A 16,545-nucleotide genomic window follows, 5' to 3' on the forward strand; every position below is an offset into this window, starting at 1 on the left:
TTTTTAATTTTAATTTTTTTTTAAAGATTTTATTTATTTACTTGACACACAGAGAGAGAAATCACAAGTAGGCAGAGAGGCAGGCAGAGAGAGGGGGAAGCAAGCTCTCCACTGAGCAGAGAGCCCGATGAGGAACTCGATCCCAGGACCCTGAGATCATGACCCGAGCTGAAGGCAGAGGCTTAACCCTCTGAGCCACCCAGGCGCCCGGCCCGCAGGGTTTAAATGCATCTGTTTAAACATAGACATACACACACACACACACACACAAATAAATGTAGACACAAAATTTTTAAAAAATTAAATATTAAAAACAAGAACACACTAAAAATGAAAAACCAGAATCAACATGGACAGATGAAAACCTCTTGGTTTGTTAGAGGTCAGAATAGGAGTGTATCTTCTATCATTTGGTGTTCTTTTCATGTCTGTCTTTTCTGTGGAGCACACACACAGGAAGTCCATGGTTTCTTCTTAGGTGATATCCTGGTCTTCCTGACTGGTCAGGAGGAGATTGACACCGCATGTGAGATCCTCTATGAAAGAATGAAGTCCCTGGGACCGGATGTTCCAGAGCTGATCATCCTGCCAGTGTACTCTGCTCTTCCCAGTGAGATGCAGACCCGAATCTTTGACCCGGCTCCACCTGGCAGCAGAAAGGTAACAGTGGGCAGAGGTGAAGCTCCTGTGTGCCCTGGAACCACGTGGCCTATGCACCTGGCCCTAATGGGGATTGCCTAAGGTGCACGCAAGCTTTGGTTTTTTTATGTCTTAGAAAACAGTCAGACCAGTTTGTTAAGGAATAAGGATCTTGTATGTGACCTTAAGCTCCTCATCTTCTGCTGTATTCGACAGATATTTTTTTTTTTTTTTTAAGATTTTATTTATTTATTTATTTGACAGAGAGAAATCACAAGTAGATGGAGAGGCAGGCAGAGAGAGAGAGAGGGAAGCAGGCTCCCTGCTGAGCAGAGAGCCCGATGCGGGACTCGATCCCAGGAACCTGAGATCATGACCTGAGCCGAAGGCAGCGGCTCAACCCACTGAGCCACCCAGGTGCCCTCGACAGATATTTTTTGAGTGTCTGCCAGGCTTTAGGGTGTGCCTCAGGGCTGAGGTGTGAGGCCAGGCCTCTCTGCTGTGGGGCACTCAGCGGTAGACAGGCCTTGAACGTATGGTGTGAAAGAGCTGCTGGGGCTGTGGATACCCCGAGGGGGAGGCCCTCGCCCAGAATTCTTAGAGGAAGTAAGGACCTAGGCTCATCCTGAAGAGCGCATGGCTGTTCCTCTAGCCGGGAAGGGTAGGAGGACAAGCATTCTGAAAGGACAGTCTGTGATAGCCTTGGGACAAGAAAGTGTGGCCATCTCAGGGGGCTGCGTCCTTCTAGCAGCTAGAACTCACTGTGTGGGTGTGCATAGGAGACAGTGAGAGAGGAGACAGATGGGTTTTTTAAAATAACAGCCTTCCTGAGATATAATTTACATACCATACAATTCAAGCTTTTAAAACATACAATTTAGTGGCTTTTAGTATATTCATAGAATCGTTTGATCGTTAATTGCCATTACTGATGGTAATTAATCATAACTGTTGATCACTAGAGTTAATTTTAGAATAATTTCATGACTCTAAATGAAACCCGGTACCCCTTAACAATCACCCCCTCTTCACCCCTTTGCTTAGCCCCTGGAAACCACTAATCTGCTTTCTGTATTTCCGGATTTGATTATTCTGTACAGTTCATAGAATGGGGTCATATAATAAGAGGTTTCTGGTCACTGGGTTTCTTTCACTTAGTATGTTTCCAAGTTTCATCCACATTTGTAGTATGTGTCCAGTACTCATTTTTTTTAATTGCTGCACAATATCCTGTCGTAGAGTGATAGTCTACATCCAGAATGTGGATGTACCGCATTTTTATTTTTCCATTCACCAGTTTTTGGATATTCAGGTTGTCTCCCCATTTTAGCTATTATGAATAATGCTGCCGTGAGCATTTGTTTACAAGTTTCTGTGCGGACATATGTTTTCATTTCTCTTGAGTACATATCTAGGAATGGAAGACAGACGGATTCGAATCACACTGAAACATTAGAATGGATGCACCATTAGGGTGCATGGAGGTGTGGGGAGGAAGGGCAGAGAGAAGTCAGGAATGACTGAGTCCCAGCTTTCTGGCTTGGACAGCTAGATGGAAGAAGGTGCCTGGGGAGGGGAAAGGTAGTGATTCCTCCTCTGTTCTGTTCCTGATGATTAGATTTACTCTTATAAAAAAAAATTTTTTTTTTAAGATTTTTATTTATTTATTTGACCACAAGTCAGAGACCACAGTAGGCAGAGAGGCAGGCAGAGAGAGAGGGAAGCATGCTCCCTGCTGAGCAGAGAGCCTGACTCAGGGCTTGATCCCAGGACCCTGAGATCATGAATTGAGTGGAAGGCAGAGGCTTAACCCACTGAGCCACTCAGGTGCCCCTTTTTAAAATAATTTTTAAAGATACGTTTGAGAGAAAGAGAAGAGTGCACGGAGGGAGAGTGGGAGGGAGAAGCAGACTCCTTGCTGAGCAGAGAGCCTGATGTGGGGCTTGATCCCAGGACCACCAGAGATCATGACCTGAGCCGAAGGCAGACACTCAACCAACTGAGCCACCTGGGCGCCCCATGGACTTCTTTTTAGGAGGGCTCTGCAGCTCAGTGGCAGGTGGAAGCCTTTCAGGGCCAGTGAGATCCTGGCACAATGTGGGATGTTGTGGTGCTTCCTCGCAATGATTTTTCCAAGCAATTGTGTTTTATTAGCTGAACCTCTGGGTGGAAGAACAGTGGCAGTGCCAAGCCGAGACCGATAATCTTCCAGATCACACATACGGCTGCACACACACAAACCATGAAATTCCTCTGCCGCCTCGTTCATTTTATGATCAGAAGAAAAAAAAAATCTCTCTCTTGTTCCACATAAACAAACAGCCCATTTTGTAGTCCAGATGTCCCCATGGGGGAAGAAAAATCTCATTTTGCACTGGCACATGTGATGCCAGGAAATCTCTGCTTTCCCAGGGTGTGAGAAAATTAAAATTGTAGTAATCAACATTGGATCTAGAAAATGAGATATGTAGCCATTTGCATCAAATGAAATTGGCTTTGATTGGCCTTTGCTTTTTCGTGTTCCACTTCTCCTTTCAGGTACCACCCCGTCCCCAACTTGACCTTTAAGACGAAGGCACCTCCCCTTCCACCCATTTGAGGCCAAACAGATTAAGTGCTGTGCAATCACATAGAGAGGGAGAGAGTGGCATATTCCTTCAGGAAAGTGTCTGAGGTCCGATGTCCTGATTCACATCTCAGGGCTGTGCCTGGGCAGCCTAATCCAGCGGTGTCCCTCTTATCTGCAGGTCGTGATTGCCACCAACATTGCAGAGACCTCACTGACTATTGACGGCATCTACTACGTGGTGGACCCTGGATTTGTGAAGCAGAAAGTTTACAATTCCAAGACCGGCATCGACCAGCTCGTGGTCACTCCGATTTCTCAGGTATAGCAGCTTCTACCCACAACAGTCCTGAAAATCCTCACTAGGGCTTGGTTTTATATTTTGAACTTTATATAGTTTTTCTTTCCTTTTTTTTTTTTTTTTTTAAAGAGATACTCTTTTTTTTTTTTTAAGATTTTATTTATTTTAGAGAGAGTGCACGCACCTGTGTACACACAAGCAGGAGGAAGGGGAAGGGATGGAGGGAGAGGGAGAAGCAGAAGCAGAAGCAGACTCCCTGCTGAGCAGAGAGCCCGACAGGGGTCTGATCCCAAGACTCTGGGATCGTGACCTGAGCTGAAGGCAGACGTTTAACCTGCTGTGCCACCCAGGCACCCATAAGGACATATTTTTAAAAATACTGTACTTAGCCACAGACATCTGAGATAGTAATAATTCATGAGATGTTATTGTGTTTCTTTGGTAATTGTGGAATAATTTCCTGTCCAAATTATATTTAAAAATGAAAAACCTGATCAGCTATTTTTGGCTACAAGGCATCAAACATTTAAAAGGTCATTTTTTGGGGTGCCTGGGTTGCTCAGTGGGTTAAAGCCTCTGCCTTCGGCTCAGGTCATGATCCTAGGGTCCTGGGATTGAGCCCCACATTGGGCTCTGTGCTCAGCAGGGAGCCTGCTTCCCTTCCTCTCTCTCTGCCTGCCTCTCTGCCTACTTGTGATCTCTGTCTGTCAAATAAATAAAAAAAATCTTAAAAAAAAAAAAGTAAATAAAAGGTCATCTTTTGACTGTAATGGTTCCACTTGCAGGAATACATCTGAAAGTTTATAGTAAGCACACATCTGAAGGTAAGGGAAAAAGGATGTTCACCGAAGCATTATTTATATGAAAGGAAACCTGGGAAAATTCTAAATGAACTCCAAAAGGGAAGCTATTTAATAAAATATGGCATATCCCTGTCGTAAAATGTCTTGTGGTGTTAATGTGGTGGTGCGCATCTATGTTTAATGACATCAGCATATAATTATGATATATTATTTGAAAAAAGTGAGCTGAAACATAGCATGTAGACTCCAACTTTTGTTTAAAAATAAATGGTGTGCGCTTGTGTATGGGGTGTAGTAGCGTTGGGCTTATTTGTCGGTGGAGCTGCTGGTTCCTGTGTTGGGTTTGAATTGCATTTTTCCTCCTTATGCTTTTACATATTATCTTGATGTTCTATAAGAGGGATGTGTGACTTTCGTCACGCATAGAAATCCAAAGGCTGTTGTCATTTTGACCCTTAAGGAATGCTAGCTACCGTCTGCAGAGTGCTTACTAAGTGCCAGGCACGAGGTACTTGCACGTACTCGAGCTCACTGCATCGTCGCATCCGTCCTTAGTGATAGATGTTGTTTGTACTGTCATTGCACAGATGAGAAGGAGGCACAGAGGGGTTAAGTGACTTGCCTAAGGTCATACAGCGGGTGGAGCCAGGATTTGAACGGGGGTGTTCTGCCCCCTGCACGTATGCTCTGTGCCGTGTCTCGGGGTGGTGCGTGCAGCCTGCAGTGGTTGAGAAGTTAGCTACATATGTCCTCTCTGTAGAATGCTGTACAATACGCGATTTCTTCCTGTCTTTCAGTGCTTCTGACTTTTCATACTCTATCCTTTGGTTTGGGGCTAGAATAGGAATTTGTAAAATCCTGGTGCCATTTGTAAGACAGATGGTTTTGTCACCAAATGGCCCTCTTCAGATTGCCAGTCACTGTTGCCTAGCAACCTATGGCTAAACCACGTATATTTTTTTAACTTAAAAATTAGTGCCCCGGGGCGCCTGGGTGGCTCAGTGGGTTAAGCCTCTGCCTTCAGCTCGGGTCATGATCTCAGGGTCCTGGGATCGAGTCCCACGTCGGGCTCTCTGCTCGGCAGGGAGCCTGCTTCCTCCTCTCTCTCTGCCTGCCTCTCTATCTATTTGTGATCTCTGTCTGTCAAATAAATAAAATTTAAAAAAAAAAAAAAAAAAAAAAAAAAAATTAGTGCCCCTCAGGGCACCTGGCTGGCCCAGTTGGATGTGACTCGTGCTCTCAAGGCCATGAGTTCGAGCCCGACACTGAGTGTAGCGATTACTTAGAAAAACACATACATGCTTTATTATTGATTAGTTATTATTTTTTTAAATTTTTATTTAATTTTTTTAAGATTTTATTTATGACAGAGAGAGAGTGCGAGAGGGAACACAAGCATGGGAGAGCTGGAGAGAGAGGAGCAGGCTCCCCACTGAGCAGGGAGCCCGATATAGGGCTCAATCCCAGGACGCTGGGATCATGACCCAAGCCAAAGGCAGACGTTAACAACTGAGCTACCCTGGCACCCCCCAAAACCGCTTTTTTAAAAAAAGATCTTATTTGTTTATTTGACAGATCACAAGTAGGCAGAGGCAGACTACAGAGAGGCAGTAGGGGGAGAGAGGGGGGAGCAGGCTCCCCGCTGAGCAGAGAGCCCGATGTGGGGTTCGATCCCAGGACCCTGAGATCATGACCTGAGCTGAAGGCAGAGGCTTAACCCACTGAGCCACCCAGGTGCCCCCCCAAAAAAATACTTTAAAAATTAATGCCCCTCTCCCTTAAGTAGTGCAGAGAAGTATTACATTATTTTGGAGAAAGAGGAGAAAAAATTTTAAATTGCTCATAATCCTCGTACCAGAGCTGTCATCATTTTGATGCTTTTCCTGCCCATCATTTTTTGTTTCTTGTTTGCAAGTCTAGTCGTCTACTAAGTGTATGGTTTTGTGTATTTTTTGTTTAAATATTTATTTTCTTGATTATTAATGTATAATAATGTTCAAATCAGATCTTTGATAAAAATCAGTAGAACTGGTCTGCAAGCCTACCATCAGAGTTATCCACAGTTTTAGGGCATTTTGTCCTAATTTTTCCTTCTGGTAGTATTTTTGTTTTGTTTACAAAATTAGTATTGTTCTATAACTTGCTTTTTCATGTGTGTGCATGAACATTTCCTTCTGTTATTGAGAGTCTCAAACCTGATTTGGGAGGGACTCCTGGCTGGCTTAGTGGGTTAAGCGTCCAACTCTTGGTCTCTGATCAGGTCTTGGTCTCAGGGTCATGAGTTCAATCCCTGCGTTAGGCTCCATGCTGGGCCATGAAGTGGAGCTCAGAATTCTTTTGCAAGCGGAGCCTACACATATGCCTGAGCGTGTGCACGTGCGCGCACGCACACACACACAGACACACACGCACGCGTTGCAGAGTCATCACTGGTATGATTAATGTAACGTTTCTTTAGTTCACTTACATTTTTGGTCACGACTGTGGGGATGGTATTTTTCAGATTGTGTTATGCCTTTTCTTTTCTGTTGTGGCACACTATTTGGAACGTACATTTCTACAAACATAATCTACAATTATGATATTTCTTCCATTCATGTTGCTAATATTTGCCTCATTTGAACAAACTTTCCTGGCATGCCGAGTTTTAGAGAGGGGATGAGAAGAGCGTTGATAGTCTTGGAAATGGTCCTAAAGGAAGTGAAATAAACCCCATTTCAGGTTTTGCCAGCTGCTCAGTGCCCCCCTTTTAGCAGATTTCCTGGGTAAAACTGTTGAGCAACGTTTAACAGATATGTTACTTTTATATGCCCGCCCCTCTAGGCTCAGGCAAAGCAGCGAGCTGGCAGAGCTGGGAGAACAGGCCCAGGGAAATGTTACAGGCTGTACACCGAACGTGCCTACAGGGATGAAATGCTGACCACCAATGTGCCGGAAATCCAGAGGACCAACCTAGCAAGCACAGTGCTCTCACTCAAGGTAGAAATCACTGTCCTGTTAGAATGGGCTGGTGGAACAGTCCAGTCCTGTGTCCATCGTAAATGAATGTCGGTTTCACCAACCTTGTTAAATACTTCAGTAATTTCGGGGAACCAGTCCCTTTGAATGGAATGCAAATGGCTGTGATAACAGCCGCTGCACTGCCTTCTGAGGCTAAGTTGGCATGATGGCTATGAGGGTGTGTTTTTATCTTACCGTAATAACCAGCAGGATATTTGGTTATAAGAGATTTTAGTTTAGGAGCATTTTCTAAAAGGATATTAGAAAAATCTAATTGGTGCCAAACCATGGACAGACACACTTCCTTCAACCCTGATCCAATTCTCTTCTTTTAGAATGGAAGTGAAACTCCCAGTCTAAAAACTTTGTAAGGGAACTATCAGTACAGGTTTCACCCTGACCCTCTGGGGGCTGGGTTTTCATTCTGAATCACTGCTCTTCCTTTGTCAGTCCCCAGTGAGGACCCTCATTCTCTTTTGGCAGGGAGAGCTGCATGAATAATTTCCCAGCTGATGGCATCCCCACCCCTGACACGGATGCTGCCCTGGGGCGCTGGCATTCTGCTGGTGTGGAGTGCTCTGTTGTAATTTATTATTCATCTGCTGTAAGAGGGGCTAAAGCAGAGCTTCAGACAAAAAAAAAAAAAAACCCTGCCCCAGTCCCTGGAGTGAGAACAGAGAGGCATCTGTGGCTCAAACTTCAGCTCTGAGCTTTCTGTCCTTGGCAAATTTATTTGTTCAGCCCTCTGTTCTATATTCTCCTTTCCAGAAGTGGGCTATTAATAGTATCTGTTGTGAAAATAAATGAGATAATACAGGTAAAGGCCCTTGCCACAGTGCTTGCTGATTGCTAACATAATTTCTTGTAGTTATTCATACAATAAGCATTTATTGGACACCTGCTGTGTTTATGGTCACAGTCACTTTAGGGGAAAGAAACAGAAGGCTTAGGTCCCACCACATCTCCCTTATACATACTTGGATAGTGCATCACTCTTCTGTTTCTTTGATTAATCAGATTAGCTAACAGACACATCAAAGCCTGCTCTGCACAGCACGCGGATTGTGCTGTGTTACTGCGGTTTTGTATCCATGAGTCTCACCATTGTGAACTCTGTGAGGGCCATGACCATATCTTAGTCATCTGCACAGCCCTGCCACCTGCCACAAGGCGCTTCCTTGATGCATAGCAGAAATTATGTATGCAAGAGACAGGACAAGCTGGTGTGTTATCCTTTTTTAAAAATTTTGGTAAAATATGCAATATACTACTCTTACAACCTTTTTAAGATGTACAGTTCAGTGGCATTAAGTGGCATTAACTTTCCCAAGTATGCAGCCATCACCACCGTCCTTTTCTGGAACTTTGTCATCATTCCAAACATCAACTCTGTCCCCTTTACAACGAACCATCTCTTTTTTTCCTCTCCTCCAGCCCATGGTGACCATCAGGAGCATTTCTAAAAGGACCATTAGTCCACTTTCTGGTCTCTGTGAACTTAATTTCCATGTAAATGGAATCATGCAGCATTTGTCCTTTTGTGTCTGGCTTCTTTTGCTCTGCATCATGTTTTCATGGTTCATTGTGTTATAGCCTGTGTTAGAATTTCCTTTTTAAGGGTCAGTAATACTCCTGGCGTACATACACTGTGTTTTGTTTGTCCCTTCATCTGTTGGTGGATAATCGGGTGGTTTCTGTCTTTTGGCTAGTGTGAATAATGCTGCTATGAAAATGAGTGCAAAGGTATCTGCTTGTGTTCTCCTCTTGGTTCTTTTGGGCATATCTAGAAGTGGAATTGCTGGATCATAGTGTGATTGTATGTTTAACTCACTGAGAAATCACCTGTTTACATTGCCACTGGCAACACAAGCGTCCCTGTTTCTCCACATCTTTGCCAACCCTCCTTAGTGTGGCTGTCGTAGCAGGTGTGAAGTGGCATCTTCTTGTGCTTTTTTATTTTAAAGATTTTATATATTATTTGACAGAGACATAGCAAGAGAGGAAATACAAGCAGGGGGAGGGGGAGAGAGAGAAGCAGGAAGCCCGCTGAGCAGGGAGCCTGACGCGGGGCTCGATCCCAGTACCCTGGGATCCTGACCTGAGCTGAAGGCAGATGCTCAACGACTGAGCCACCCAGTTGCCCTTCTTGTGCTTTTGATGTGCATTTCCCTAATTACCAGATCTGCTGAGCATATTTTCATGAGCTTTTTTGCCATCTTTATAACATATTCTTTGGAGAAATGTCTCTTCGTGTCCTCTGCCCATTTTTATTTGTATTTATTTATTTTTTTAATATATTTATTTGTTTATTTAAGTAATCTCCACACCCAGCGTGGGGCTTGAACTCACCACCGTGAGATCAAGAGTTGCAAGCTCTTCTGACTGAGCCTGCCAGGCACCTCCTTTTGCCCATATTTAAATTGTCATCTTTTTGGTGTTGAGTTGTATTTACATTTACAACAAACAGCAGTTTTTCAAGTTTCCAGAGAAAGTAGATGCTTCCTACTAGTCTGAGTGTTTTGTGTGGCCCAGCCTTGGAGATGACTGCTAAGTTTACTGAAGACTTTGTACCTGCAGCAGAAGAAATAGGAAAGAAGTGGACAAGGACTGTCCCTCCCCATTAACGCTGGTGGGACTGACCCTTTTGTCACACACTTTCTTCCTTTCTCTTCTAGGCCATGGGCATCAATGACCTGCTGTCCTTTGACTTCATGGATGCGCCTCCAATGGAAACCTTGATCACAGCCATGGAGCAGCTGTATACGCTGGGGGCCTTGGACGACGAGGGCCTGCTCACTCGCCTGGGCCGCAGGGTAGGAGCCAGACTGAACTTAACGGTGCTTTTGGGGAGAGCAGCCAGCCTTCTAGACGCTATGTTCTGTGCAAAATCAAACTCTGAGGCCCTGGGTCAACTTTGAGTAGAATTTTAGATGCCTGTTTTTAAACTGGATTTCCCCCTATCACTTAAAAATTCTTTTTCTTGGGACGCCTGGGTGGCTCAGTTGGTTAAGCAGCTGCCTTCGGCTCGGGTCATGATCCCAGCGTCCTGGGATCGAGTCCCACATCGGGCTCCTTGCTCAGCGGGGAGCCTGCTTCTCCCTCTGCCTCTGCTGCCTCTCTCTCTCTCCCTCTCTCTCTCTGATAAATAAATAAAATAAAAAAAAAAGAAAAAAAGAAAAAAAAATCTTTTTTTTTTTTTTTTAAGATTTTATTTATTTGACAGATCACAGGTAGGCAGAGAGGCAGGCAGAGAGAGAGAGGGAAGCAGGCTTCCTGCTGAGCAGAGAGCCCGATGCGGGGCCTGATCCCAGGATCCTGGGATCATGACCTGAGCCGAAGGCAGAGGCTTAACCTGCTGAGCCACCCAAATGCCCCTAATAAATTATTTCTTTACCGCAAAAGGAATTCCGTCCATAGTCAGTTTTACTTCGGGATACATGATTAAGTCTAGACTTAATTTTGAAAGATGTCTGCAAAGTTTCCATCTACCCCAACAAGAGTTATGTTCTCGGTCACATGCATTTCGTTGAGGTTTATTTGGGAAATTTGAAAACAACATGCCCAGCTAACGTCATGCCCAGGTAAAGGTCCTGTGGTCTGTTGCCCAGTGGGCTCTCTCAGGATCTGCCACTGGCCAGTACAGATAGATGGGTCTTCTGCTTAGCAGCAGCTGTAGTCTCCACTTCTCCCTCTAGATGGCAGAATTCCCTCTGGAGCCAATGCTGTGCAAAATGCTGATCATGTCCGTGCATCTGGGCTGCAGTGAGGAGATGCTGACCATCGTGTCCATGCTGTCGGTGCAGAACGTCTTCTACAGGCCCAAGGTAGGGAGTTCAGACTCACGTTCAGGTACAGGGTGTGGTGATGTTGGGTTACATCGGCCTGTTGCCACCGTAGTGCTTGATATGGACACTTGATGGGGCCGGGTAGGGCTCTGCAATTGCTGAGTGCTCACTTAGTAGCTGTTGGATGGAAACTGATCCTCTGTCCCACTTCTTGGCAGGATAAACAAGCCCTTGCCGACCAGAAGAAAGCCAAGTTCCACCAGACTGAAGGAGACCACCTTACCCTGCTGGCTGTGTACAACTCCTGGAAGAACAACAAGTTCTCCAACCCGTGGTGCTATGAGAACTTCATCCAGGCTCGCTCTCTGCGCCGGGCCCAGGATATTCGCAAGCAGATGTTAGGCATAATGGACAGGTGACGTCTGGGGACTTGCCCCGTGTCTGTGTGGACTAACCTATCTGTTCGTGTCTCCGTGCACCTGAGAGGTTACAGGCTTCTCACATATGCCTTTTCCTCCAGCTTTTCCATCTTTGTTGTACCCCTCCCCAGGCAGGTGCAGCTGAGAATCACTTCAGAAAGTTCCTAAGAAGTTTACTTCTCAGTAATTGAAAAATGCTTTGTTTATAAGCATGTGGAACATTGTAGATTGAATCAAGTAGAATCTCTGGCTCTTCCTGCATCCATCTTGCCCACTGTAGAGCTGCCCCTTTGGTGCACTTAGGGCTGAAAGAGAGGAGCCGCCGACTCTGGGGACCCACGGTGGGTGGGGGGGTGTTTGACCCCTTCACTAGAATATAGAACCTCTGACCGCAGAGTAGTTATGCGTCTTTATCCTCTCTTGATCTCTTCTCCTGCTAGACACAAGCTGGATGTGGTCTCCTGTGGCAAGTCCACGGTGCGAGTGCAGAAGGCCATTTGCAGTGGATTCTTCCGGAATGCTGCCAAGAAAGACCCACAGGAGGGCTACCGGACACTGATCGACCAGCAGGTGGTCTACATCCACCCTTCCAGCGCTCTCTTCAACAGACAGCCTGAATGGTAGGTGGGCGGGACCCGGGTCTGGGGGGCAGTCGCGGGCAGAAAGGACCTGCAGTTCTCCTAGCACTGTGCATTTGGCTCTTTACCCAGCCCAGCACTACCTCCTCTAGCATCGCTTCCATTTCTAAAGCGGCGGAAGCCAGAGGTGGGCACAGTGTCCGGCACATTTGAGAAATAAAGTCATCGGAGTGAGAACCAAAGAGGACCTTAGAGATTGTCTAGTGGGGCAGTTTAAGCAAGTTTTTTAAAGTAGCACTTAAAAATTGGACTCTTACACACCCTAATACCAAACTACGATAAAACCACGGATTGTCGTGCTAGGAGGGGTTAGAGATGCAGAGCCTTGCTGCTCGGCCTTCCCTGGCCCTGCAGCAGTCCCCGGGACGCTGCCTCGAGGCCCCAGAATTCTGTGGAGACAGCCAGAAAAACCACCCTACCATCCCATAGAGCAGGAAACCCAGGTCCAGAGAAGGGGTGTGCTTGGCTTCATGTCACTTACCTAGTTAGAGCCAGGACTAGAACACCTCCCGACAGCACAGCTTTCTTACAGTGAGAGGCGTGCAGCTCCTCGGTATTGGAGCGTGGCTGTCATCCTCCCGAGGGGCCCCTCAGGGGAGGTAAGGGGGTGAAAGGTAAGCTCAGCTGAGGCCCGCCGGGGACCACGGGGACTGTGGAGCGGGGCCTGCGTGGGAGGCTGCAGCCTTCTCTCTGTGCCCACTCAGGGTGGTGTACCACGAGCTGGTGCTGACCACAAAGGAGTACATGCGTGAGGTCACCACTATCGACCCCAGGTGGCTTGTGGAGTTTGCTCCAGCCTTTTTCAAGGTCTCCGACCCGACCAAGCTGAGCAAGCAGAAGAAGCAGCAGCGTCTTGAGCCCTTGTACAACCGCTATGAGGAGCCCAACGCGTGGAGAATATCCCGGGCCTTCCGCCGGCGCTGAGAGGCGAGACTGGTTCGTCTGTCTGGCCTGCAGCAGTGGCCCAGGGCTTGGACACGTTACGGAGGAAGGGCTGGTCCTGAGGATACAGCCGTCCGGTGACTGAATATCTTCCCTGGGCCTTTTCTAAACTTGACTCTTACTTCTTCCCTGGTGGTAAAATATGAACAGGGATTTCCGCCGGCTTTGACCAGAGCTTCCAGCCCCTGCCACGTTGAGGCACTGTGGCCAGCGGGGGCTCACTGCTGGCGTGGGAGCACAGGGCATCATCTCCACGAAGTGGGCAACTCCTCTCACTCCAGGATGGGAAAGGGAGTCGTGAGCACCTGACCCCCAGACACGGTGAGGGCCTGATGCCCTAGCTGGGACTCTGGAGGAGGGAGCCACGCAGCTCACTGTCCATGTTGCCTTGTCTTCCTGCCTCTGTCCAGCCCTTGTACTTTGGCTTAATCTCCTAGAAATATTTATTTTCTTAAGAAAACAAACGGTTTTCCGTGGGTGTTTCTTCTGGCTAGAAGGTTAGGATACTGGCCCAGGGTCAGAGTGGGGAGATGGGCAACTTTGGTGTCCATGGTGGAGAGTCCCCTGTAACCAGAGCTCTGGGCCGCTTTGGGCTAGGAGGTGACGCATCGCCCAGGCCTGCAGTCGACACCCGAGTGAGCCTGGCTCTGCCGCCTGGCCCCAGGATTAACCACATCCCCTTGCCCTGGTCTGGGTGCCCGGGTGGTCACAGCCGCAGTGCGCTGGGTATGGAATGTGTCCTTTCTCCTTCGGAAACATGCAGGCGACGTCACAGATTTGATTTGATTTTGTTTTAATTTTTTTTCCCTGGGGTCCTCGATGGGCTTTAACAAAGGGTTTTTCTGGTCAAAACCTCTCGTCCCCCACCACAAACAAAACCCACAGAACCCCTCTCAGAGCCAGTTTGTGCCGCTGTTGCTGAGTGGGTTTCTCGTAGCATTTAGTTGGGGAATAACCACTTCCCAGTGCCCTCCTCATGGTGCCTGAGGAAGCTCTCAGCTGGGAAGAACATCAGAAAGATGCTGCCAGGCTGGGTGGTGGAGCTTCTGGAAAGCGGGTCTAGGTGTGGAGCTGGTAGAAAAGCCCCTGGGGGACTGGGCCTGCACTGCCTCTCATCCCTATTCTAGTAAGTTCTGAAATTATGTGAATACTAGAACTGCTGAGTTGTATACCAGGTGCTGAGACTCTAAGACATTCTAGGATGTGAAAGAATGTAGGCTTTGGGCAACAAACTGACCACCCTGAAGACAGTTCAGAGAGAATCCAGCAGGCCAGGGCATCTGCCGGCGGAGGTCCCTGCCCCGTCCTGAGTGCTCCTCAGGAAGCCCCGGGCCAGTCATGGGCGAGGCAGGGGTGGAGTATGTGTGTTTACCTTTAAGGCCTTGTGGGGAGAGACAGGGAGGCGCCTGCAGAGGAAGCCACATGTGAAGCAGGGGCTGGGCACCCAGCTCCCTAGTCCCCACTGAGTGACCAGCCCCGGAGGCATTGGCACCTAGGAGATCCTTAAGACCCTGGGGGGCGTGTGGGGAGGTTTGGGATTTAAGCTGAGGTTGAGAAGGACATGTTTAAAAGGCCAAGGTGAGAGACAGCGGGCTAGTCATCTGTGGGTTAGGTGAGCAAAAAGGACCCTAGCTCTGTGGGTGTTCTTTGAACATCTACTCCGAGAGCTACAGTTATTTCTCTGCTCTGTCTGTATGGCTAGGGGTCTGACCTTCAGACTGTCCGTCAGAAAACAACATGGAAGCAGCATTGTTGGGCCTGCTCAGAGGGAGAAAGGGGCCAGATTGGGAAGGAGGACTTGACGGCTGCTCCCACACAATGGGGCCCTTGTTCCTCTTCTTTGAAACAATATTTCCCCAAGATTGAGTGACAGGCCAGGAGAGGTTGTGGGTCTCCTACAGGGAGCTGGAATCTTCTAGGCCATTCACCCCACCCCTGCAGGAGCCTGACTCAGGGGTTCCCTGTCCCGGTGCACGTGCCATGTGTGTGCTTGTTTATGTGGCGGACGATCCCAGTGCTGCTCGCGTAAACTCGACTCGACTCCTCGGTCCAGAGTTCACCTTCATCCAGAGCTTGCCTGCCTCCTCAGAGGAGTGGCCCTCCAAGTTGAGGGATTTGAACAAAGAGCTGCGAGGAGTGTTAATAAACAATCCTGGAGGGTAGAGGTCACAGGTCTGGGGGTGGGGGTGTGGGGGTGGATATCACTCCTCACCCAAATCTTGGTCACTCCTTTACGCACACCCAGGACCTCAGGATTTCCACCGACGTCTAGTTTCCCACCCAGATGGTCAGGCTTTAATGTGGAGTTAAATTATGTATTTTTAAGAAAACGTGTATTCTTTAAAAATTATATTTTAAAATGTCCTGTTCCTTGCTCTCAATTATAAAAGTTAACTTGATGTTTTCAGTTTCTAGGAAAACAATAACGTTGCTTTTCATCTGTGGGTAGTGGTTGACAAGCATCCGTTCCTTTGAGGGCTTGGGCTGGGGACCCAAGCTGCTCCAGTCTTAATAAGGGCTGAGCCTGTGCAGGCTCCGACAGCAGCAATTCTGGTTTAACTGGAGAGTGCATGTTCACCAGAGCCTGAATCTAGAACCTTCCATTCTGCCCCTCCCACCTGCACTGCTACCCCTTGTCAGGTCTCTTCCCTCCCTAGGTGTTACCACTTTCTCAGCTTTGCCTTTCCCATATACCCATAGAGAACAGCCCCAGCATTCTGGTCTCCCCTAAATCTGGGGAAGGAGCCAGTGTTTTCTATTCCCCTCTCCCTTTAGACCCAGAAGACCCAGTGTCCTTCATCTTCACTGATGAGAACAGAGCTCTTCCTGCACCCTCTTGCCCCGGGGGCCTTTTTTCTCTCCCCATTTTCCAGATCCTCTCCATATAAACTCTTGTCCCCAGCTTTAGCAAAAACAAACCTGGAGCCACAGCAGGAGGGTGGACACACAGCTGGGGAATAGACACAGTGTGGTCATGGGAAGAGCATCATGGAAACCGTAGGCCAAACTCTGCCTGAGGAAGCCCTAGGAGGGCCTCCAAGCCAGCCCTGTCTGGCCCCTGCCTGGCTGGAACAGCCAGTGGCCTGGGGGCACCAGGCCAGATTATAAAGTACCCATCAAACATTATTTCCGGATCCTGACACAATAATCCTGGAGTGGGGATAGAACAGGGGAAAGAACAGGTATCACTGAGTCCATTTTTCAGAGGAAAAGTCAGAGATCAACTGTCTTTTTCCAAATCCATCTGGGAAGTAAGCATCAAGGCCAGGCCCCAGACTCTGGTCATCACCCCAAGGCCAAGGCTCTTTCCAACCCCAGGTCCTTCCTTCTCCCACGGCAGCAAAGTAGACATGGGACAACTAACAGGAGAAGCAGGGGCCTTTATTGGGGTCTGGCAGATGTGATGGAGGTTGGAGGTAGAGGTGGAATCCCAGGCCTGGGCCTAGGAAAAG

At 47.6% G+C, this 16,545-nt stretch overlaps 1 protein-coding gene across 2 annotated transcripts in view; it reads left to right on the plus strand.

The window, feature by feature from the left end:
• Nucleotides 1–13,557, plus strand: part of DHX8 (DEAH-box helicase 8) — a 32,439-nt gene extending 18,882 nt beyond the window's left edge. The window contains exons 16-23 of one of the 2 annotated variants that reach the window (XM_032320560.1): nucleotides 479–660; nucleotides 3,387–3,527; nucleotides 7,133–7,288; nucleotides 9,985–10,122; nucleotides 11,005–11,133; nucleotides 11,313–11,509; nucleotides 11,954–12,133; nucleotides 12,856–13,557. In XM_032320560.1, coding sequence (XP_032176451.1) covers nucleotides 479–660; nucleotides 3,387–3,527; nucleotides 7,133–7,288; nucleotides 9,985–10,122; nucleotides 11,005–11,133; nucleotides 11,313–11,509; nucleotides 11,954–12,133; nucleotides 12,856–13,075 — 1,343 coding nt within the window. In that variant the 3' untranslated portion in view covers nucleotides 13,076–13,557. The remainder of the gene's footprint in view (nucleotides 1–478; nucleotides 661–3,386; nucleotides 3,528–7,132; nucleotides 7,289–9,984; nucleotides 10,123–11,004; nucleotides 11,134–11,312; nucleotides 11,510–11,953; nucleotides 12,134–12,855) is intronic. The other variant, XM_032320561.1, reaches the window with a different exon arrangement.
• Nucleotides 13,558–16,545: the final 2,988 nt, after the last annotated feature.

The sequence above is a fragment of the Mustela erminea genome, chromosome 18 (assembly GCF_009829155.1).
Source record: "Mustela erminea isolate mMusErm1 chromosome 18, mMusErm1.Pri, whole genome shotgun sequence".
NCBI classification, from domain to species: domain Eukaryota; kingdom Metazoa; phylum Chordata; class Mammalia; order Carnivora; family Mustelidae; genus Mustela; species Mustela erminea.